Source organism: Carassius carassius, chromosome 13 (genome assembly GCF_963082965.1).
Source record: "Carassius carassius chromosome 13, fCarCar2.1, whole genome shotgun sequence".
In the NCBI taxonomy this organism is placed as follows: Eukaryota; Metazoa; Chordata; class Actinopteri; order Cypriniformes; family Cyprinidae; genus Carassius; species Carassius carassius.
In genome coordinates this window covers 18,443,400-18,467,169 of record NC_081767.1, presented here as the reverse complement: position 1 = coordinate 18,467,169, position 23,770 = coordinate 18,443,400, and the positions used below count along the sequence as shown (strand labels likewise).

General features: G+C 37.7%; 1 protein-coding gene across 3 annotated transcripts; it reads right to left on the bottom strand.

The window, feature by feature from the left end:
* LOC132156024 (RAS guanyl-releasing protein 1-like) lies at positions 1-23,770 on the bottom strand. 3 transcript variants are annotated; one of them, XM_059564832.1, is made up of 17 exons: positions 23,286-23,770; positions 12,326-12,504; positions 11,111-11,216; positions 10,794-10,856; positions 10,571-10,702; positions 9,764-9,905; positions 9,293-9,466; positions 7,626-7,742; positions 5,675-5,950; positions 5,239-5,319; positions 3,643-3,747; positions 3,339-3,448; positions 2,099-2,249; positions 1,979-2,015; positions 1,735-1,872; positions 1,214-1,410; positions 1-802 (listed from the first exon to the last, which is right to left on the bottom strand). In XM_059564832.1, the coding sequence occupies exons 1-17, from the start codon at positions 23,306-23,308 to the stop codon at positions 782-784; spliced, it is 2,052 nt and encodes a 683-aa protein (XP_059420815.1). In that variant the 5' UTR covers positions 23,309-23,770; the 3' UTR covers positions 1-781. The 3 variants fall into 3 exon arrangements, with proteins under 3 accessions (XP_059420815.1, XP_059420814.1, XP_059420813.1); XM_059564831.1 differs by having other exon boundaries at positions 1-1,037; positions 12,326-12,501; XM_059564830.1 differs by having other exon boundaries at positions 1-1,037; positions 23,286-23,769.

The following is a 23,770-nucleotide window of genomic DNA, read 5'->3' as shown; positions in this document are numbered from 1 at the left end:
TCACTTTTTAATTTACATTTTAATCACATCAGGCAGTGCTTTATGGAAAATGCTTTATCATTCCTCAATAAATAAAAACCTATAGCCTAAACTTAAGATTTAGTAAAACAGACATTCAAGTTGCAGATGACAAAAACTAACAGAAAACATTTAAAATAGGTCCACAGTGTTTGTTTGAATCGACCCTTAATGTCACTCTTTTTTCATTAATGCTCCCGCTCTAATACACTGAATGGACACGAGCAATAATAAAGCACACTGTGAACATTTTGCATTGAGACAGGACTTTTGTCTGAAATAAAGAGTGATATAATACCCTTTGTCTCCTACTCAAAGGATTGTTCATTACATAAGGCACAGTGATGCATTGTAGGTATTATATCAGCACCGAAATCACATCCCTTAATAGAGGAGGTACTGTACATTCTTGCTGTTCAAGTTCAGTACAGTTGTTCACAGTGTATATTTTCCATCAGTGTGAATATTAAGGCAACAGTTTTGTATTAATTGAAATGAACCTCGCTCTTTGTGACAAAAAGGTAAGACAGTCCGTCTGTCTTGTATAAAGATGAGTGGTAGTGAGATTGATGATGTAGCAGTCCACTTTTAAGTGCTTGTGGAGATGTGAAGTCCATTGATCTGGTCCTCACTGGCAGTTGACGCTGGTGCATAGAGAGTTCTTACCGTACGGATCCATAGACAGGGTTTGAAAGAGCCCTGTGGGAGCCGACCATCTGTAATTCCTTAAATAAAATCCCTTCCGGGTAGAATTTCATCACATTTAATGAACGTCATGAACAATCTGTTGAAGACAATAGAACAAGACAGTTGGCGAGAGAGATGAGGACATGTTCTTCAGTCTTTTCTGTCCAGTGTATTTAACAGTTCCACCCCACACAAACAAACGGCCACATGCACAGACTAGTTTAGTCTGGTTCCTTTCGTTTATCTTTGTTCAGCTTCAGTTCATCCATTTTCTCCTGTAGGAGAGAACTAGGGGCAGATGAACCTCGCACCCTTGCTGGTAGCGTAGCGCTCTGGGATGATAAGGCAGGTAGGCAACATTAGTTTCAAAACGTGTATGCTACCCAGTCTTGCTCACCAAATTAGCTTTCTATGCAATGTATTTTTTGGAAATATCCACCATACTCGCTGTGAAAAAAGTAGAGGATGTAGTTTAACAACAACAAAAAAAAGTGCTTCACGGAAATACCTTTTCAAGGGGTGGATGTTTTTTCTGGGAAGGAAGACGATCTTTCTGTTTGGCCACCGGTGTCCAATCTACTGGGTCCGTCTGGGTGGACCTGTCGGATAGTGTGGCCGCCTCTGCGTCGCTGTCTGATGAAGTTTGGCCCTTGGAGTGTTCAGATCCGTTTCCATTAGGAAAGACAAATGCTTCCTCTTCAGAACCTGATTGAAAGGCGGGAAAACATGTTAAGAGCCAATAAATCATCTGCTAGCCTAACAATTAATTAAGGACTTGTATGTGACATTCTGCACTATAATAATAATAATGCAAGTAAAGCCTATTAGCTATTTTAGTGTTGCAGGGTAACTGAAGCAGTGAAAGACTTCCCTATTGTACATCTAAGTGAAGAAAAAAAAGTAGGGCGGGACTTGGTTCTATTCATTGGTTGTTGATTGGATGGAGGGAGATGTGAATGAGAGAATGAAATTGAATTTAAGCATTCAATAAATGTTATAGTTTAGAGTCAAATAGTCATGAAAACTCACTCCAGCTGTTGCCCTTAGTGTGGAGGCCTGATATGGGTCCCGGGGTGCAGGGACAAGAGCTACTGGTCACCTGGAACCTCTTAATACACTCCATTCCCACCACATCCTTACAGTGCTTATGACAGTTTACTCCGCAGTCTGCAGAGAGAGAGAGAGAGAGAGAGAGAGAGGGGTGCAGCAGGGTTACGCTGGTGCTGAGGTGACAGTATATAGGAACTGGTTGGTCAGTAATCTATGTTCTAACCTTTGCAGTGGTAGCCCTGCTTTATGACTCCCCATAACTAATGGAAAATAGAGGGAACACGTTAGACAATTTAGACAAGATCAAAATTGAAGTCCCTTGGTCCACAGTTTAAACACTCACAAATCCTCCGCAGGTGTCGCAGAATGTGGGCCTTTTGTACGTGGTTTCATGGAAGTTGTGGAGGTTGTGGAGGTTGTAGCCGAGCTTAGCACACACTGACATCCCACGCATGAAATATGAAGTGATTTCCTCTCTACTAATCTCTCCTTCCCTTAAAAATAAAGAGCAAAGCAGGATGAGAACTTATTTGATTCATTTAATGAATTTAAAATACAAGTCAATGAGGCATAGAAAACATCTTTAAATCTTTAAACAAATGAACACTGTGGGAGTATACATTTCAAGGTAAGAGGTGTTTACTTTTTTTCTTTTTTTTAATATCATATCCTACAATTTTAAATAAAGAATATAATGACATTTTGCATGGGGTTAGAAAGCCCAAGTTAACTTTGCATTGCCATAAAAAGGCTTAAATTTCAAAGGTCTGCATGGGGTCCGCTGTGATGCTCTATTTCCTGTTTTATGTTTTTCTCTGTCACATGACATCAGAATGGCTTCCTGCATGTTGGTTTCACAACACTCACTAACTTTGATTTCGCAAATAAAACTTGCAACTATACCTTTAAAAAAAATAAAAAATAAAACAAAACAAAACAAAGGCAAGCAAACAAACAGATAAATAAATAAATACCAACTTACTTAAATACTTATTTTCATACTTAAGTCTTTTATTGAGGCTTGTTTTCCTTAATATGAAAGATGACTTCAGAAACTGAAAATATGTTCATCGTAAAAAGATTATGGGGTCTGGGGTCTCTGTTTCTTTTCTTCTTTTTAATAATGTTACAAAAGTTTTTTTTTTTTTTTTTTACTTTCTATTCATCAAAGAATTCAAAATATAAATGTATAATTTTTTCCATAAAAATCTTAACTGTTGATGATAATGAGAAATGTTTCTAAAATCAACACATTAGAATGATTTCTGAAGGATCATGTGACACTGAAGACTGGAGTAATGGCTTCTGAAATTTCAGCTATGCATCACAGGAACAGATACAATTTTAATAATAATCAAATTAAAAACAGTCATTTTAAATCCTAATAATACTGATCAAATAAATGCTTTTTGATCAAATAAATCCAGCCTGGGTGAGCATTAGAGACTCATTTTCAAAACATCCCAAAACCTTACCGACCCCAAACTTTTAAACTAAAGTTTAAATATTCATTTCTGTCATAAACACAACCTTGTGTGTTCTCGAAAGTCGCGTTTATCAAAGATTAAAAGGCCTCATCTTACCTGTCGCTCTCGTGTGTGCAGAAAGAGAAAGGGAAATTTGCGGCGATCTTCTCAAAGTCCTCCAGAGAAATGTAGCCGTCCATGTTCAAATCATAATTCTTCATGATAGACTGTAGGGGGCAACACAATCATTGTGTTCTTTAATGTAATACACCGACATCTTAAATGACGAGCTTGTGACATTTGGGCTTGAAGGGCCCTCACGCTATTAAGGAAGTGAGAGTGGACTGCCAGGAACCGGCTGTCGCAGTGTCAAACTAAGGAACTGGCCCTAAAAGTGGGAATAAACACGTTTCTCACTTACATCCACCATCTGTTTAACGTGTTTGGAGATGGTGGCGGGATCCAGACGCGGAGTCACTCCCGATCCCCACTCTGCTACCACCGGGGGCTTTACCGGAGCTACGGGCTACAGAAAAGAGTGGTTAGAGACATGGCAGCTTTGTTTTGACACTCAACACCAGCTCGTGTAAGATCAGCAACTGAGAAAGGTTACTGTGAAAGCACTATACAAATGATGCCGGTTTGTTTGTAAAACGCGAATGCTGTCACAGGCAGAGGCTTTATAGGAAAGAATCAAAAAAGCTTGTATGTATCAACACCCACACAGAAAGCGACAAAGATAACGATCGTGTGTCTTTCTGCAATGTGTGTCTTTTTTGTGGTTTTCTTTGAAGTGTGCTTGCACAAAGAGGAGTGCGCTGAGCCGCTGAGCGCGGGATACTCCCTGTCTATAAACAGGTCACATACAAGGTCAGACTATATGAAAATGCTGGCCAAGTCATGAATAGCAGCCTGTTGCATATGTAAAGTAAGTCAACATTTGTATACAGTCTTTAGATGTTAGAGAGAACTATATTTTCGTACATTCTGCAGAAAAAACAAAGTGCTGCTTGGTGCACCCTTACAAAAATAAACCATGGTATTATCGCAAATAATAATAATAATAAAAATACATGGTTACTGTAATTAAACCACGGATTTACCACACTAACCAAAGTTTAACCATGGTATTTGCAGTAAAACTATGGTTATACTTGGTAGTCAATACGTCACCCAAAAAAAGGGGTGCCACTTGAGGTTACCAGGGTGTTGCCAAGTGGGTGCTAACATGGATTTAAGGGCGTTTCTTTGTGGTCCCTAACCCTAACCCTAACCTTAACCCATAATCTGTGTTTCATATTGACGCTAGAGGGTGCCATATGCGTAGGATGTTGACGAAATGTCAAAACGGTCAGTATATGACGCCTTGGGATGAGAATGCGTTAGATATGATGGTCTATATATGGTGTTTGTCTGTGGTTTTTTTCGTCTCTTACTGTTCGTAAAACTCACAGAATGATTATCGCAGCCAAAACTGACTGAATTTGAAGTCTCTTTTTCAAAAATTTTGATTTTCTGACGTGTTATTACTTAGTTATTACTTGGAATATAAGGAACTACTATTTCAGTCTTTCTATTTCAATATGTCATATTTATTTCAATGTGTTACTCGTCATTTCTTTGTACTTAATTGTGAAATTTACTAGCAATTGAAAACTGATAGTGAAAATTGTTACCTAAGTAAATCCTGCCCCATTTTTTCTAGGCATGTGTTAATGGCATTTTTAATATATTTTTTTTATTTATATTGTATATAAATTATTATAAGTGATTGAAATTAAACAAGCTTCACTCAGAAATTGCTAGGAAATTTTGCGATATTTTCTTATATATTATTATATAGGTTATCATATAGGTTCTATATATATATATACATATATATATATATATATATACATATATATACATATATTACAGGGCATAGGGGTTTGATTGAATCCTGAACCCTAAGCATGACCCATAGCAAGGCCATATATGTACTCAATATACAGTGCAATGTTTATTTTGAGGGCCTCACCTGAATTTTGGGGTTCTTGGGCTCCTTGGCGTAGGAGAGCTCATATATCTCGTCCTCTGTGTAACACAAGTCTAGCGAGAGCTGTGGGCAAGGTGGGGCAGAACGGTTACACATGAGAGGATGCCCACTATTTGCAATCCACATCTCTCAGAAACACACACAAACAGCCAAACATAACCACAACCAGATGAGGGCTGATTTTAAAAATACACCTTTGGACTTATAAATAGATGCAGGCTCTCTCTGGAAATGAAATAAAGGCATGTTGACATGCTTCTAAATAGGCACAATTATTCCGTGTACTGATGGGGCCTAGTCAGGTATTCAGAACCCACAACATGGGGCACAACAAACATTTCCGAGAAGAGAGGCTTTCCAGTAACACTTTCCTCTAATAACAAATCCCTCTCAAACCAGCGTTTTCCCTCTGTCTCACCGTTAGCAGGTGCAGCAGGTCTTTGTTGGCCTCAAACGGTGGGGTGCAGTCATGGATGGCCAACAAGTCGCTAATGTTGCTGTATAAATGCTGCAGTTTCCCCAGGTTGATCTTATCGTCCTCAAGGTAGTCTGGCAGTGCCTCGTTGAGGGAGATCAGGTCTTTGAGATGAACACCCAAGATGGGCACTTTGAATCCAGTGCATTCGTTGTACAAGCGCCTGTAGTTTGAATAGTTGCTGTAGGACGACAGGAGCTCGGTGATCTCACTGAGAGTCTGTGGGAAAACAACATCAACTGAGCCTTTATGAGAAGGCTTAGATCTCATTCTGATATTTTAATCAGAGCACTTTTTAACATTAGCTAATGCACTGTTTAACATAAAATGTCTAAAATGACTATAATATTATTTTGAACAGATGAATATTACCACAATGTACACTACCGTTCAAACATTTGCTTTTCAAAAAATATCTTATGCTGCATTCATTTGATAAAAAAATACAGTAAAAATGTAAATTTTGAGAAATATTAGTACAAATTTAATTATTAAAAAAGTTTTTTTTTTTGAATGAACAGAAAGTTAAAGAAGGCATTCATTTTAAATAGAAATCTCTTGTAATATTACAAATGTCTTTACTGTCACTTTTGATTAATGCATCCTTAAATAAATAAATAAATGCATTAATTTTCTTTTATTTTTAAATCTTACTTTTGAAACATAAATTTACAAGGAACAAGTATATTTAACATTAAATTAACATTAGCATACGGGAAAAAATGCAATACAAATAACTGTAAGTTTATGATAATGCATTAACTAATATTAACAAATTTAACCTTATTCAATTTTTAGCATTTTATATATATTTTTTAAATATTTAGCATTTATTATGTGCCTTTTCCGTTTTTCACTTTTAATCAAGCTCCGCTTTGCAGTTTTTCTCTGCCAAATGCCATTCCTCTTATTTCTTTATTTGTATAAAGTGATTTATAGCACCCTACCTGCAGGAAAAGAAGTTCAACATGAAGCAACTTGGGCTGTACCTTGCTTAAGGGCAAACAACAAGACTGTCTTTTCAATTTTCCATCCAAAATAAGACGGCAACTAAAACATTTGCGTAAGGAGCTTGAATCCTTAAATATGAACAGCCCCACAAAGAATCTGCAATATTTTTTATTTTATTTATTTTTTATTTTTTGCACTGATTTTGGGGAAAAAACTAGATTTCTGACACCACAACTGCAAAATCTAAACTAATATTGAACACTGGAAAAACAGAAAATTAATCACTTCTGGTTGCTTTTCTGTGGCGAATGTAAATTAAGTTGTGTAAAATAGTAGCTTTCGGAAAAATATGAGATATTTTTGAAATTATTATATACCGTATTTTTCGGACTATAAGTCGCACCTGAGTATAAGTCGCATCAGTCCAAAAATACGTCATGACGAGGAAAAAAACATATATAAGTCGCAGTGGACTATAAGTCGCATTTATTTAGAACCGAGAGAAAACATTATCATCTACAGCCACGAGAGGGCGCTCTATGTTTTCAGTGGTAGGCTAAAGGAGCACTGAGCAGCATAGAGCGCCCTCTCGCGGCTGTAGACGGTAATGTTTTCTATTGGTTCATTTCTCTCGGTTCATGTCAAATTAATTTTGATAAATAAGTCACACCTGACTATAAGTTGCAGGACTAGCCAAACTATGAAAAAAAGTGCGACTTATAGTCCAGAAAATACGGTATGTATTGTATATGACTTTTTTGTGACCTCTAAGCTAATATTGGGATGCAGGTGTTTCTAACTAATCAAAGAATCAATTAAAAACCAATACACATCAATAGCTGAACAATCAGGGGCTTACGATCATGCTATTGACTAAGCCCTTATACAATAGTTGCGTGTGAGCAAAAAGGATGTGGGTAGCAATTGTGGGGGTCAGACTGACCTTTGTGACATCAGAGGACAGCAGGCTGGCTGTATCTTTGAGACGTGAGATGGAACTGTGACACAGACCTCCTATCACCGCCATCAGAGTATTGAAATTCTGTAGGGCTCTCAGCTTCTGCTCAAAGGTACAGATGGGAAAAAGGCAGTGAATCGTACCCTTACATTCTCTCTATGAATGCACGGCAACACTGAGTTGCTTACATCCTCTTTCCTGTAAACACACCCGGAAGCTACAGTTATGCAACAGTTCTCCCAAACGATTTCCCAATACAGGAACATTACTCTCGATGGCACACATCAGATTTCCTCACTACCACATTATTTGACGCATTTGCTTATTTCCTAGGTGTTTTCTTTGTTGGTACATTTATGTTTGTGGGGTTAAATGCACACAAAGCACACATGATGTAATTGTTTCCTCTGAGCATTACATGTCCAGGCATCCTTAAAGACGTCGATCGTCAGCCCATTTGATGAATTTCCATCATTTTGAATGTTGTAATAAAAAAAACGTCATGCCTTCAGTGTCATGCCATAAAATGTTTTAAATGAGTCAGACACCTCACAGACAGATATCACAGGCAACCTCAAAAACACAACCAAATATTTTGTCATGCTAGGGCCTCTCCCTACAGTACATTTTAGGTCAGTGTCTTGATAGAATGTTATGGCAGTCTTGTTTCCGAGGATTACTGAAACCTACATGAACTGTACATTTTCAGATCCAGACTTTGAGGAAGTATTTATACAATTCATTTTTAGCCACAGGCATTTCAAAATGTTCTTTAGTAAAGAGTTAATAGCCATGAACCAAACTAACCAGCTCTGGAATTGATTACAAATGTTGATGAGAAGCGAAAGGTTGGAATTATTATTATTATTATTTTTTATTTTTTTGAACTAGGAATTCGATGAAGCACTGCCAGTGATGTCATCAAAACAGTCAATTACCCACAGTGATAAAGTTGATTATATATTAACTATATTAACTTTTGGTTAGGTCATTTATTTTAAGAACAGAAAATATATAGTTTGTCATAAAATGTCACTAAATACTGAAAAATACTGTAGAAACAATTACCACTCAGAAACTGCTAGTAAATTTCACAAATAACTACCATGGTAAAATATAGATTTTTTTTAAAGTAGAAAGCAGAAATATTATTTTCTTGTAAAATGTACTCCAACTTCATTTGTTTTTTCTACAACCTGCTAAAATAAATAAATAAATAAAAAAATTGATGAAATCAGCTTAAGCTGATTTATGCTTGGTTTTAGCTTTTGACTGGTTTTAAAAGGGTTTTGACCAATTCTTTAGCTGATCTTTGTTGGTCAGTCTGGGAGAAAAAGCTATAAAACCAGCTTGCTCTCTCTCTGTGTATGTGTGTGTGTATATATATACACAAGTATGTATGTTGTTGTTTTTTTTCTGATATATGTGGTTTTGGGAGGATTATGTGTAGTAGTGTAGTTCTTCATTGAGAAATTGTCTGTTTTTTTTACAGACATTTACCAAACTCTGAGCTCATGGTAGGTGTCTACCAGAAACGTTTATATTGCATTGCTAGAAATGAATTTCTCAGGAGAAACTGAATGCACCTTGGTGATTTGTATTTCCGGAACCCTACCGATGCACTGGGTTGAATGTGTGTGCGTTTTAATTACCTGTGCTACATGAATGAACTTGGTGAAGACCTCTGCTCGCTGCTGTGAGGTGTGTTTGTTGAGGATCATGAGCTGGACCCACTGGGAGACTCCGTTGCAGAGCATGACAGAGCGCTCAAGCGCCGGATTATCCCTCACTGAGCCATGCACCACGTAACTGCGGTAGTCCAGAAACTAACATGACACACACAACAACAGGCACGACTGAATCTGAAATCAAGATGTGCTAAGCACTCACGAATGTGGTCAGCAAGACATAATCATCCTCTGATATGAACTGACACGTCCAGGTATGAGTACAACGGGTGTGATCATGGTTGCTTTATTAGTCAGCTTCAGCGGAATGAGGCTGTGCTGTCACTATAGCACTATACTGAGGTTAGACCATCAGATAAACTCAGTTTGCACTAGCAACATCTGGTCACAGAATGTGTGTGTAAATGTCATGAGCCTTCAGGGTGCGTGACTTACTGAGACGTTGCAGAAGTTTTTGAACTCCAAGTAGCTGAGGTGTTCAGCCATCTCATCTGGCTCCATGTGGTCAAACAGCAGTGAAACTTTCCTTTTCTTCACAGAGGGAGAGGGAGTCTGGGAAACATTCACTGGAGGATTACTGGTTTCAAACATAGTGATAGACAAACAGAAACCAAACAGATCATCACAAATCAGACGGGTGAAGACAAGAGTACAGCAAGAAACAAAGACTGTTCAGACTCAGAGGCTTGTTACATAGCACACAAAACCATTTGTACTTTATTAATATGAGCAATTATTTGGAAATTGTTTTATTTTAATATCATAATATCAATCGATAATTATATATTAATATAATATACACTAGAATTATAATATTTCCTTTTTAACACACTGTTACTATATATGATGTTATAATGATTTATTTTTGTGTCACATATTACATAAAGAAAAACATTATAGAAATGTATTTTTTATTATAATTCTCTATTATAGATATTACATATAAATTAGATATTACATTTGGTCAATAATCTGTCATTTTCTGCAGAATTAAATAATTCTCTATTATAGAATTATAGTTTATATTACAGACTATTGTGATCATATTGCATTATATTCAATATTTTAAAATGTTAATAGTTTTTTTTTTCAGAATTGTAGAAAAGTTGTTCTTATACACAACTTATATATATATATTTAAATAATGAGAAGCCTAATCAGAGTCAAGTGTGTCTAAAATTACGGAAAGCTTTTTTGCCGTGCCAATAAATCGATTTGTATCTCAAATGGGAAAGCACTCACATGTATGGTGTATTGAAGAGCTGGCAGTGTGAATCGCTTCCCTTAACCCTCACCAGATCCCAGAGATCTCCCATCACTTCTTCTAACACAGTGTCCACCTCAAACATTATTCGGAACTGATTTATCCACTGCCTGAGACAGACACAGAAGGAGGACAAACATCAATCCTTTCATTCATTTTGGCATCTTTAGGTGCACGTGTGAATGTTGTGGAACCACCAACCTGATGAAGTGGCAGATTTGTGGTCGCCTCTGTCCCCTTTTCTCTGCAGGACAATCCTTATATGTTATCGCAAGTCAAGGAGGAACCACACAACAGCGAGACTACAAACTCTTACACAGAGGAAATAATCCACCCTCAATAAAGAGGCTAAAGTCAGACAGAGCAGCTCTTGTTTTTTTGTCAGTGGCATTAAGGCTGCATGTTGCTGTGGCTGAACCCAGAACTACTCTTTGAATGATGGACTGCATAAATCAGTCTTCTTCAATTAAGATTAAGGTCGAGGGAGAATAATAGCAGTGGTGCATGAGGGAGGATATAGAGAAAGCAGCTTTTGGGCGAAGATGTGTGAGGGCACTACCCAGTTATGCATCATCAGGGTCATATGTACAAGCTGCGTCCCTCTGATCAGCTTCCCATCTGAGTCTATAAAACAAAATGTTTAGATTTAGGTACAAGGTGGTTCATGCAACATTTATATGCAATTACTAAGGTGTTCCACATGTTGTGTTGCTATGGAGTTTCTACTGTGTTTCTGGGGGATTTCTAGTCAAATGAACCCAGCTCCAAGACTATGTCTCTCCTCACCATGTGGTGTGATTTTTTAGGAATCATTCATCCTCAACAGAAATAGTGTGGGATGAGTTTAATATTATTTTAATGTTATGGCTGATATTAAAAATCAATATTCTTTTTATTTCGGCTTGCTCCCTTTCTTGTCAGGGGTCTTTATAAATCAATACCATTTTATCTAAACCACTTGTTTTAGTCAGAATTTGGGCATCACAAAATGTACAGTGTGAAAATGGATGTTCCTTTAGAGATTTGCTAAAGATTCATTTTTAACTTTAAAGTGAGAAATAGAATGACAGAGAAATGGTCATCTAATTGTAGAAATGAGTGAAATTAACATGAGATATAGCCAGTATTGACAGATGGTGATGAATCAAAAACTCCAATATTATCTAATAACCAAAATGGTACAAATATATTGTGTATCTCTAGTCCAAATACTTAAGGTAACAAAAAGAAAAGTGAATTTCAAATAAATAAGGCAAAACGGGATGATGAAAAAATGAGAGAGAGGGGGTGAGACATCAAAAGATAGAGAAAGTGAGAGAGAGGGCAGGCCTGCGAAACTGAGGAGCACAATCAGGCTTTGTCTCATTAGCATAGAGGGACAAACACATTCCCAGGCCTTGAATCCCAGTAAACCAAAAGATTTCCCTCTGTTTCTCTCTCCCTCTCTCTTTGACAAGAGCTGCTGTCCGTCAGCAGACTTACATAATCCAGCTGGCACATGGAGACTGAGAATGATGGGCACATGAGGCCAAAAACAGGGCTGAGAACCCCAGGAAAGTGGAATGTGGAAGATATAATATGACTTTATGTTGTGACAAGTGATGTAAGCTGTGCTTCCTTTAACTACCCAGAAGGCAACACTTGGTCATGTTTTCAAGCAACCTGACAATTGTAAATGATTGTTATGTAGGGTGGGGCTTATTGATAGACAGATAGAGATGAGATGAACTGACCGAAGCATTGGAGGCAGCGGAGGATGAGTTCATCCAGGCTGGCAGTGCGAAAAGAAGAGTTAACCGGAGGAGTTTGAAGAGCCCGGCTGATCTCCCGTGGACTGGGGCATGTCATCCTCCTCTGCACTGGTCTTCTGCTCTTTATCACACACCCTCCCTCCTGACGGGACTTCCTGCTGCTGAAGACACATGGAAAAGAATGGAGTTTCAGGGCTTGATGCTTAATGAAATACTCAGCCAAGTCCCAACAAAGTACAAGTGTATTCAAACAACCATCATATGATCAACAGTACAACTGGGGCATGGATGCAAGCATTTATTCAAACTCGCTCTCACAAACAAACAAACAAAACAAAGAATCCATAGCAACTGACAGTTTGCGTAGTTTTAGCCGCACGTCATCAGACCACAATGGTTTCGCAGTAACTGCTTATCTTTACCAGGCTAAGCAGCATTGTGATCTTTTTTTTATATTTATTTAATATTATGAAATGTTTCGTTGATGTTGAAGACATCTTCTCTGGTTCTTAAAATGACAGTTCACCAGAAAATAACATTCTGTCATCATTTAATCACCCTCACGTTGTCACAAATCTGTAGGAGTTTCCTATTTCTGTTCAATGCCAAAGAAGATATTTTGAATAATGTTGGTAACCAAACAGTTGCTGGTAGCCAATGACTTCCAATGTATTTTTTTTTTCTCCATACCAAGGAAGTCAATGGCTACCGTCACCTGTTTGGTTACACACATTCTTCAAAGTATCCTCTTTTTAGTCAGAAATATCCTCTTTTCAATAGAAGAAAGAAACTTTTTTTGGGTGAACCATCCCTTTATTGTTACATTGAAAACCATAGCAATGATAGAAGGGCTTGATCTTTATTGTGTGTCATAGGTCATATGAAAAGCTGATGAGATCTGGTCATGAGAAATGTGCTATATGTTCTGTTTTGCTAAAACCTACCCCCAAGTATTACCACACAACTAGAGATACTACCACCTAACTTGTCTGTTTATGCGAATGTCCAGTTACTTTTCTCACAGATCTGACATAATTATTCACATGGCATAAAAATGGTCATAGTCTAACACTGTAGGAGAGAGATGAGTCATATCATAGAGACTTGATGAGCCTTGGGCCATTTTGACTTGGGTGAATAAGCAACCATGTAGATACACTCTAGCCATCAAGAACCATCGGGAACTCCTTACCAACCATTTTGAAATGCCCTAGCAAGCAGCTTAAACATCCCAACACCTTAGTATTCTGCCAAAACACACCAGCGACTATTTAGATATGCCCTAGTAGCCACACAGAATGCCTTAGAAACCTGCTTAAAAAGCCCTACCAACCATCCAGAACACATTAGGAACCAATTATAAAGCAATTATATTATAGCAATTAGCCAGAACACACTATTTAGAAACACCCTATTGTTGTTAGTGTGGTCTGATGGTTTACAAGGGTGATTTTAAGGTGTTCTGGGTAGTTACTAGGATGTTTCTAAGCAGTTCCTAATATGTTCCATAATATGCTCTATTTATATCCTAGTAAACTGTCATAACAACCCAAAACTACGAAAACAATTTTTGTAAATAATATGATCAATGATCATAATCTAGATGTGCTCTGTTTGACAGAAACCTGGTCAAAACCTGATCATTACATTATTTTAAATGAGTCTACTCCCCAAGATTACTGTTATAAACATGAACCGTGTCCAAAAAGTAAAGGGGGAGGTGTTGCTTCAATTTATAACAACGTTTTCAGGATTTCTCAGAAGGCAGGCTTCAAGTATAACTCGTTTGAAGTAATGGTGCTTCATATAACATTATCCAGAGAAACATGTGTAATGATAAATCCCCTGTGATGTTTGTACTGGCTACTGTATACAGGCCACCGGGGCACCATACAGACTTTATTTAAAGAATTTGCTGATTTTACATCTGAGTTAGTGCTGGCTGCATATAAAGTTTTAATTGTCGGTGATTTTAATATCCATGTTTATAATAAAAAAGATGCATCGGTATCAGCATTCATAGACATTCTGAACTCTATTGGGGTTAGACAACACGTTTCAGGACCTACTCATTGTCGAAATCATACTCTAGATTTAATACTGTCACATGGAATTGATATTGATGACCCTATTCCATCTAAGCTCCTAAAAGAGGTGCTTCCAGAAATCATAGATCCTCTTCTGAATTCGTCATTGTCATTATTATATGTCCCCAAAACCTTCAAACTGGTTGTTATTTAAGCCTCTCATTGTATCTGTGAGGATTTCCAGTCAGGATTTAGACCATATTGGAATTGATATTGATGGTGTTGAAATTATGCAGCCATGCAATGATATCTCAGATCATTATTTAGTTTTGTGCAAACTTCATATAGCTAAAACTGTAAATTCTACTTCTTGTTACAAGTATGGTAGAACCATCACTTCTACCACAAAATTCTGCTTTTTAAGTAATCTTCCTGATGTATCCAAATTCCTTGGCATATCCAAAACCTCAGAACAACTTGATGATGTAACAGAAACTATGGGCTCTCTCTTTTCTAGCATTTTAAATACAGTTGCTCCTTTACACTTAAGGAAGATTAAAGAAAACAGTCTGACACCATGGTATAATGAGCACACTTGCACCCTAAAGAGAGCAGCCCCCAAAATGGAGTGCAGCTGGAGGAAAACAAAACTAGAGGTATTTTTTATTGGTTGGCAGGAAAGAAAACTATCCTAAAGAAAAACATAAAAAATTGCTAGATCCGATTACTTTACTTCTCTTTTAGAAGAAAACAGACATAACCCCAGGTATTTATTCAATACAGTGGCTAAATTAACGAGAAATAAAGAATCAACAAGTGTTGACATTTCCCAACAGCACAGCATTAATGAGTTTATGAACTACGTTACTTCTAAGATCGATGCTATTGAGATAAAATTATAACCATGCAGCTGTCAGTTACAGTATCGCATCAGACAGTGCACTATAGACCCCCTGAGGAACAGTTCCACTCATTCTCTACTATAGGAGAGGAAGAATTGTATAAACTTGTTAAATCATCTAAACCAACAACATGTATGTTAGACCCTATTCCATCTAAGCTCCTAAAAGAGGTGCTTCCAGAAGTCATAGATCCTCTTCTGAATATTGTTAATTCATCATTGTCATTAGTATATGTCCCCAAAACCTTCAAACTGGTTGTTATTAAGCCTCTCATTGTATCTGTGAGGATTTCCAGTCAGGATTTAGACCAAATCATAGTACTGAGACCGCTCTCCTTAGAATTACAAATTACCTGCTCTTATCATCTGATTGTGGTTGTATCTCTCTATTATTGCTATTGGATCTTAGCGCTGCATTCGACACATTGACCACAAAATTGTTTTGCATAGACCTGAAAACTTTTTTGGCATTAATGGAAGTGCATTAGCACTGGTTTATATCGTACTTATATGACCGCCATCAATTCGTAGCAGTGAATGAAGAGGTATCATATCAATCACAAGTGCAGTATGGAGTACCTCAAGGCTCAGTACTAGGGTACTTTCACTGTAATGCTAATGATACTCAGCTCTATATTTCTTTGCGGCCCAGCGAAACATACCAATTTGAAAAAAAAAAAACTAACGGAATGTATAATCGATATAAAAAACTGGATGATGAGTAATTTCTTACTGCTAAATTAGGTGTTAATTATAGGATCTAAAAACTCTGCATGTAATAACCTAGAATGCTCTCTAAAGACTTGATGGCTGCTCTGTCAATTCTTCGTCATTAGTTAGGAACCTAGGTGTGCTATATGATAGCAATCTTTCCTTGGAAAGCAGAGGTGGGTAGTAACGAGTTACATTTACTTCGTTACATTTACTTGAGTAATTTTTTGGGGTAACTAATACTTTTCGGAGTATATTTAAAGATGGGTACTTTATACTCTTACTTGAGTAAATTTTTGGGGAAAAATCTTTATTTTTACTTCGTTACTGTGAGCGACGCTCCTCTCATTACTTTATCTTAATGCAATAAATGTTATAAATGCTTCAGTTTATTCCAAACGCGCCGTCTACTTTTCTCTGGGCAATGAGCGATGCCCATTCGCGAGTGATTCATTCTTTTGAGTCAATTCTGTTCAAAGGCTTGATCAAACCAATTGGCAAACGAGTGAATTGGTTCATGAATCAGTTTGAATGATTCGTTCAGTTCCCTGCCGCATGCGCTGAGCGTCTGAAGTGGTTCACTCGGAGTTGTAATGTTTAAGAACAGAAAGAGCGTTGAAAACGTGGCTGGAACTGCACTGAATTGAAAGCAAATCTGCAAAGGCTATTATTTGCTGGCGATGGAGATCCTTATTAGATGAACACCGCGTGTTTAACAGGTAATAACTTGGGCTACATTCGATTACAGTACACGATACCACTGTGACATTAGTTTGTTGTACGTGTGTGGCTTATAACAGAGGGGAGTCAAGTTGAATGCAGCTTCCAAAAGACAAAAAATAGCCGATTAAGATTTCATTAATTTTAATACAATCACACCGGTGCGAGTACGTTCAGCAAGTCATAACATCAGCTGCTAAATTCAGATCTGTGATCGCTTGCTGGCGCTGAGCCAGAGATAGATGCGTTTATACAGCGATGCGCATTATAACAAATCACACATGATTCTTTTGAGCTTATTAAAGCATTGGCCAATCACAGGCGTTCAGATGAGTCATCGCTAAAATACCGGTGCTTCCTTCACTCGCTCACTGACTTGAATACCTCTTTCTGGCGAATTTTCTCGTCAGAAACAACAAAGTGCAGATGTGTGTACGAATCTTTAATTAAGATATTGATTTCACTGTGTTAACAGTTTCAGTGATTTTAATGGGAGTTTCTGAGAGTGATTGAAATCTAGACTGTCAGTGAAAATGATCTTTAATAATGTAAATGTTATTTGCTCTCTTTCTGAACAATGAGAGATTAGTAGCAATATTTATATCACATTAACTTTCAATGTTAAATTCACATTTAATATAAAGTCAGTCGTATTAAAAATATGTTATGGCATAACACCTATATCTGTTACTTAAGTAAACAGACAGGGTTTTATAATAAATTACATAAATTGGAGTAAAGGCAGATGAAATATATACATTTATACATGCACACATACATTACATACATTTTATCTATATATCTAAATGAAAATAGGCTCAGTATATATGACCCAAAGTAACTAGTAACTAACTACTTGAGTAGATTTTTTATCCGATACTCTTTTACTCTTACTCAAGTAACTATTCAAGACTAGTACTTTTACTTTTACTTGAGTAAATATTTCTAGAAGTACTTTTACTTTTACTTGAGTACAGTTTTTGGGTACTCTACCCAGCTCTGTTAGAAAGCCACATTTCTAGCATTGGTAAAACTGCATTTTTCCATCTCAAAAATATATATAAATTACGACCTATGCTCTTATTGTCAAATGCAGAAATGTTAATCCATGCATTTATGACCTCAAAGTTAGATGATTGTAATGCTTTATTGGGTGGTTGTTCTGCACGCTTAATAAACAAACTCCAGCTAGTCCAAAATGCAGCAGATATAGTTCTTACTAGAACCAGGAAGTATGACCATATTAGCCCGGTCCTGTCAACACTGCACTGGCTACCTATTAAACACTGTAATGATTTTAAAATCTTGCTTATTACTTATAAAGCTCTGAATGGTTTAGCACCTCAGTATTTGAACGAGCTCTTGTTACATTATAGTTCTCCCCGTTCGCTGATTCTCAAAACTCTGGCAATCTGATAATACCTAGAATATCAAAATAAATTGCGGGCGCTGCAGATCCTTTTCCTGTTTAGCGCCTAAACTCTTGAATAACTAACATGATATTCTTTGGGAGGCACACTCTTGCAGTTTAAATCTAGATTAAAGACCTTTCTTTCACATAACACACTAATACACTTCTAATATCCAAATCCGTTAAAGGATATTTAGGCTGCATTAATTAGTTAAACCAGAACCGGGAACACTTCCCATAACACCCGATGTACTTGCTACATCGTTAAAAGAATGGCATCTACACTAATATAAGTCTGTTTCTCTCTTATTTCGAGGTCACCGTAGCCACCAGATCCAGTCTGTATCCAGATCAGAGGGTCACTGCAGTCACCCGGATCCAGTACGTATCCAGACCAGATGGTGGATCAGCACTTAGAGAGGACCTCTACAGCCCTGAATGTCAGCGAAGACCAGGACAACTAGAGGAGCCCCAGAGACAGATCCCCTGTAAAGACCAGGGGTGCATTTCCCAAAAGCATATTTGCTAACCTGTTAGCAACTTAGTTGGTTGGCAATGGGAATTTTGTATTGCAACCAACAAAGTTGCTAACTTAGTTAGAAACTATGGTTTTGGGAAACGCTCCCCAGGTCTCAGACAATCACCGGGACAAGATCACAGGAAACAGATGATTCTTCTGCACAATCTGACTGCTGCAGCCTGGAATTAAACTGCTGGTTTCGTCTGGAGGAAAACTGGCCCCTCAACAAGCCTGGTTTCTCCCAAGATTTTTTCTCCATTTTGTCACACATGGGGTTTTGGTTCCTTGCTGCTATCACCTCTGGCTTGCTTAGTTGTGGACACTTAATTTAAAGCAATATCGTTGACTTGATTGCAAATGATTGCACAGATACTATTTAAACTGAACTGAGATGATGATGTCATTTTGGATTATAGACACACTGTTGTCCTAATGAATGCTGTTCAGTTGCTTTGACACAATCTGTTTTGTTTAAATTTGTATAAATAAAGGTGACTTGACTTGACTTAAAAATGCTGTAGCAACGACCCAGAAGACCTTAGCAACCACTTAGAAATTCATTAGAAACCATTCAGAAATGCCCTAACAACCACACACCTTAACCACTTTAGCAACTATTTATAAACCCCCTTGTAGCCACTTAAAAACATTCTAATAAACTACATGAACACTCCAGCAACTGCTTAGAAACACCTTCACAACCACTTAAAATTGCCCTAACAACCAGCCAGAACACTCTAGCAATGGCGCTGTGCTAAAGCCACCTCAAAAGTCCTTAGTGAGAGAATAGCAAAACCCAACGTAGCAGCTTTGCTGTGAGATGTACACAAGTATGCACCACTATAAAAATCTAGTGGCCTTAATGGCCCAGGTACATTTACTTCAGAGATTAAATGAAATATCATTCATATCTGCTTCCTTTTTAACATCCCCTAAAGCATTTGACATTATGCCTGAGAGCGATGGGTTCCCCTTGAAGTCTGCAGTACAGCACAGGCCTGTGTACTGTACGTGACTGTTCACACCGTGCAAGCCTTACCGGTAGATCAAGTATTTTGATGTTTATATGCAAGGTCATGTGTTGATATCTGCCACCCTTTACAGTAGGTGTCACTATTCAGGCCGTCAATGTCACAGGAAGCGAGACAGTTAGAACGTGTAGATAAGCATCTCTGTCTCACTGCTTTGCTCTCTCTTTTGTCAGCCACACAAAGAGAACAACAACATTGTACATCATGGTAACATGCTATAAAACTCACAGCTGCTGTGTAATTTAGTAGTATGAAGCGTAATCTCAAATTTAAAGGTGTGTTTTTCTGAGTCAGAAGTCGAATTGAGTTTTTGACAGCATCAGCAAGAATCACTGTGGTCTGTGACTGCAGTGACACGAACAGGAAGCTGCCCATGACTGCAGAGAAGTAGCGATGAGTTCTTAGAATGTCCAAATCCCTCCCAACCGCTTCTCTCTCCCTTCCTCCTGCATCAGTGTCCAGTTCAGCACACTCGTTTTCAATTCTCTCTGCGCACAGACACACAGACGTTTAGCTTCTCACCTCATTAAGCAAACCAAGTCTAACCACTATGATCAGGGCCAAACAAATACACTCTCCAGGCAAGAGCATAAACACTTCAGTTGAAGTTTGTAGACCAGGAAGACGTTACATGTCATAAAATACACCTCAAATTTCGTTTTGCTTCTGTTCATTCTATTTCTGACAGGCTGAATATTAGACAGGATTTCAATATGCAAATTTCCCATCATATTTTCACCTCTCTCTCTCTAGCTTATTTGCATTAACGTGCTCTACATCTGATCACAATACAGAATACACACTCTGCAGCCCTCTCACGCATGAGAAATACACACATCCACTTGGATACAGACTTACACACACAGTAAACAAATTAGGGAAAATTCACTTGGTTAATGTAAATGAATTTGTAAACAAGTCTATGCTAATGTTTTATGCAGAATAGAATCAGCTAGGTGATTTTGATATTTGGGTCACGATACAGTAATGATAATATAAAGATAATGGGATTCTGAATGTTTATTGTAGAACGCTGAAAAAAATCCTACACTTGTTTCTCTGACCTGTTTTAAAAATAAATAAAAATAAGATTTTCATTCTCTTCATTTGTGGTTTATATTTCCTAGTTGTGACTTTTGACTTGAATATAAGATATGACGGGCTGGAATACAAGATTTTTGCCCCGGATATACAGTATGGACAAGTCCATGATAGTTGCAAAAAACAGTGGCAGACTGCAGATTTGAGCTGACAGCTTTCAAAGACATTCACATAGTGTATTATGGGCACATGCTCTGAATTTTTAGCTTCAGGCTATGATTCCATTCGGTCGGAGGATATAATTTTTTTTTTATATATTTCAAGCCTATTGTAGAAAACATGTTTTCATTTGCCACGTCACTCCTAGCAAAAAGGCAAGTGTTTCTGTGTGAGTGTACCATTTGATACCATGAGTGTTTGATATAGTTTTCCCTCTCTAACTATTTACAGTCAACAAGTGTATGATTTCTAATATTTTTAAATCTTTTTTTTTAAAAAGTCATGTAATGTATTCCAGCCTTTAATATTGCATTTCGTCTTAATATTGACTATTTTTAAACAATTGCGTAATTAACTGTTTTCATTTTTACATAGTGACTGAGGTTACTTTCAAACCAAGCAGCTTTCTGTTGGTCAGCATGACCAATTTGAACATGAGCGGAATCTGCACGGGAAACTTTTTCGTTATTCAAATTACTGGATTTTGCCCGAGAAATTTCACAGCGCAAATGTGAACACACCTAAAAGCAGAAACAGGCTTCTGTAGTTTGGATTTTGGTTGAAAATAAATACTTAAACATCTGTTGATCTAATGCTACTGTATATATAACCTTCACACAGACTTGCTTCTTTTTACAATAAATATTGATGTGAAAAGTGCTGAAAATATTTTTTTTGATGTATCAGCCCCTATAGAACTAGTGTGTTGGTTTTAGCACAGTGAACTTTGTTTGGAGCAAGATTTTTCTCAGCAGCAGTGTGGTTTGTTTGTATACACACATGACATCCTGGCATTGAGTGTCATAATCCACTGAAACGTTTGCAATCATAAATTGTATGAGTGTTTCGGCCATGTATGGCACCTACTCGCTCACTTTCTCTTCCTCTCCTCCTGCACCCTTTGCTCTATTCATGTCATTCAGAAAACAACTTCTCCTTTCTCTTTGGAAATCCCCCCAACATCCCCTACCCCTTCCCTGCCACAGTAGCCAGTGTTTTACTCCCAGTTCCTGGCTACATCTCCAGCTCCATTACCCTACCCCCAACCCTCTCCCTCCTGCCTCCTCCTCATCTCCTGTTTTTTCTTTTTTCTCTCTGTGCTAACACACACACACACACACACACACAGTCAGGGAAAATGCAAATTCCTCCCTCTCTCTCGTTAATTGATTAATTGATGCCAGAGCCCTTTGAAGGACTTGCTTGTCGCTCACCATCTCTGTCTCTTAGTATATATTAAATAGTATATATTAAATAAACTTATAATGTATAATTTTTTACAAATGTATCATTTACAATGAATGTGTGTGTGTGTGTGTTTAGGTCTATATAAGCTATCATAATCATAATACTTTCATACTTTCATGTAGTTTTAGTTTTATATGCATATATTTAATATACTTTTAATATTCAAAATTAAATGACATTTTAAATATTTAATATGAAATATGTTAAATATCAAATTTGTCATGCTTGCAAAAACTTGCTGCAATGAGACCTATGTTGATAACATCACTGTAGTCGTTGCTAAGCTTGTCATTTCCAAGCAATCAGATAAGACCTCAAAAAGCTCCCCCCCAAAAGCTCCTTGTCAGAACTATCGATTCTACCGTCCTCATTTAGGCTCATGTCATTTATCTAGTTATACCAGTAATTATACGCAGGCGGAGTTTATATGTATATTGACACTCTCACATCATATATGCAGTATAATCACATACGGTATATTAAAATCTGACTCCATATGTAGCGTTGGTTAACTTCCTGATTAGGTTTTACATGAATTGACACTAGCAGTGTCCTCACAACACCAACCACTATGTTGCTACTAATGCCTCGTATGTACTGTAAACACAACAAGTGAACATACCTCTATCCACAACAGGTCACTGGAGAATAACTAGGTCAAAAGCAATTCATCTCCCTAGTGTGAAATCCCCTCTTAAAGATCAGAGACAAAAACTGCTGCTACTTCACAGCGTACACATGTGAATCTACACACTCTTGCAAATGCAAACCTAGTCTGAGCTCCAAAGGGAGAATCTGAATGATGAATGTGCAGTTTGAACCGTTTTGAGAGTAACTAGCCTGTCTCTCTCGCAGAGAACTGAAACCTAAACACAAAGTTCTAAAGAACATGAGGAGAAACCACAGCTTTGTCAGATAACCGCAGTGATCACTTTGCAGTGCGCTGCAAAATGAGGCACAGACAGACTTATCAAGCCTCAAATGCACATTAAACCCATTGACATGAAGAACTAAAGTAGATTTTTGCATTGAGGTGGCATCAAATCATTTCTAAAGAGCATGGAGACCTGTCAGAGCACAGTCAGAATTAAAAAGACAGTCAAAAGTGTGTACCTTTTTGACTCCTTGCGATTCATGATGCCGAATCTTGTCTACCGGTGTCCTGTTGGTGTCCCCGGGCGGCTTAAACCCTTATTTGTCCCATTGGGTATCTTGCAGTCTCTCTCCTCCAGCCAGAGGTACTAGCTGACCTCTAACAGGCTGGGATGAACAGTGGCTGTTCAGTCACGGCTGTCACAACTTAAAACCTGAAAACCAGCTGCTGTGGCTCAGAGCTTTCTCTCTCTCTCTTTCACTCACTCACTCACTCGCTCACTCACTACTCACTCACTCTCACACACCCCCTCTTTTCTTTCTCTCTGAATATTACCAGAGAATGTGAACCACAGGGCACAGAGTTAACCAAAACAATAAATAAAAGATCCCCTATTCAAAGTGCATTAAAAATAAAAAAAAAGTAGAACCGAAGGCTCAAATACAAGCAAGTCCCTATTTGAAACACAGGCACTGGCTCTGACAGATAGGGGAACTGTCATCTG

Bases quoted from the DNA above. Each gene is read 5' to 3' on its own strand.
- LOC132156024 (XM_059564830.1), bottom strand. From the start codon at position 23,308: ATGAATCGCAAGGAGTCAAAAAG. The intron at 7,743-9,292 runs GTAATTAAAACG...ACCTTTGAGCAG, and splicing joins AGTTCATTCATGTAGCACAG to AAGCTGAGAGCCCTACAGAA. The intron at 5,951-7,625 runs GTCAGTCTGACC...GTTTTCCCACAG, and splicing joins TGTCCTCTGATGTCACAAAG to ACTCTCAGTGAGATCACCGA.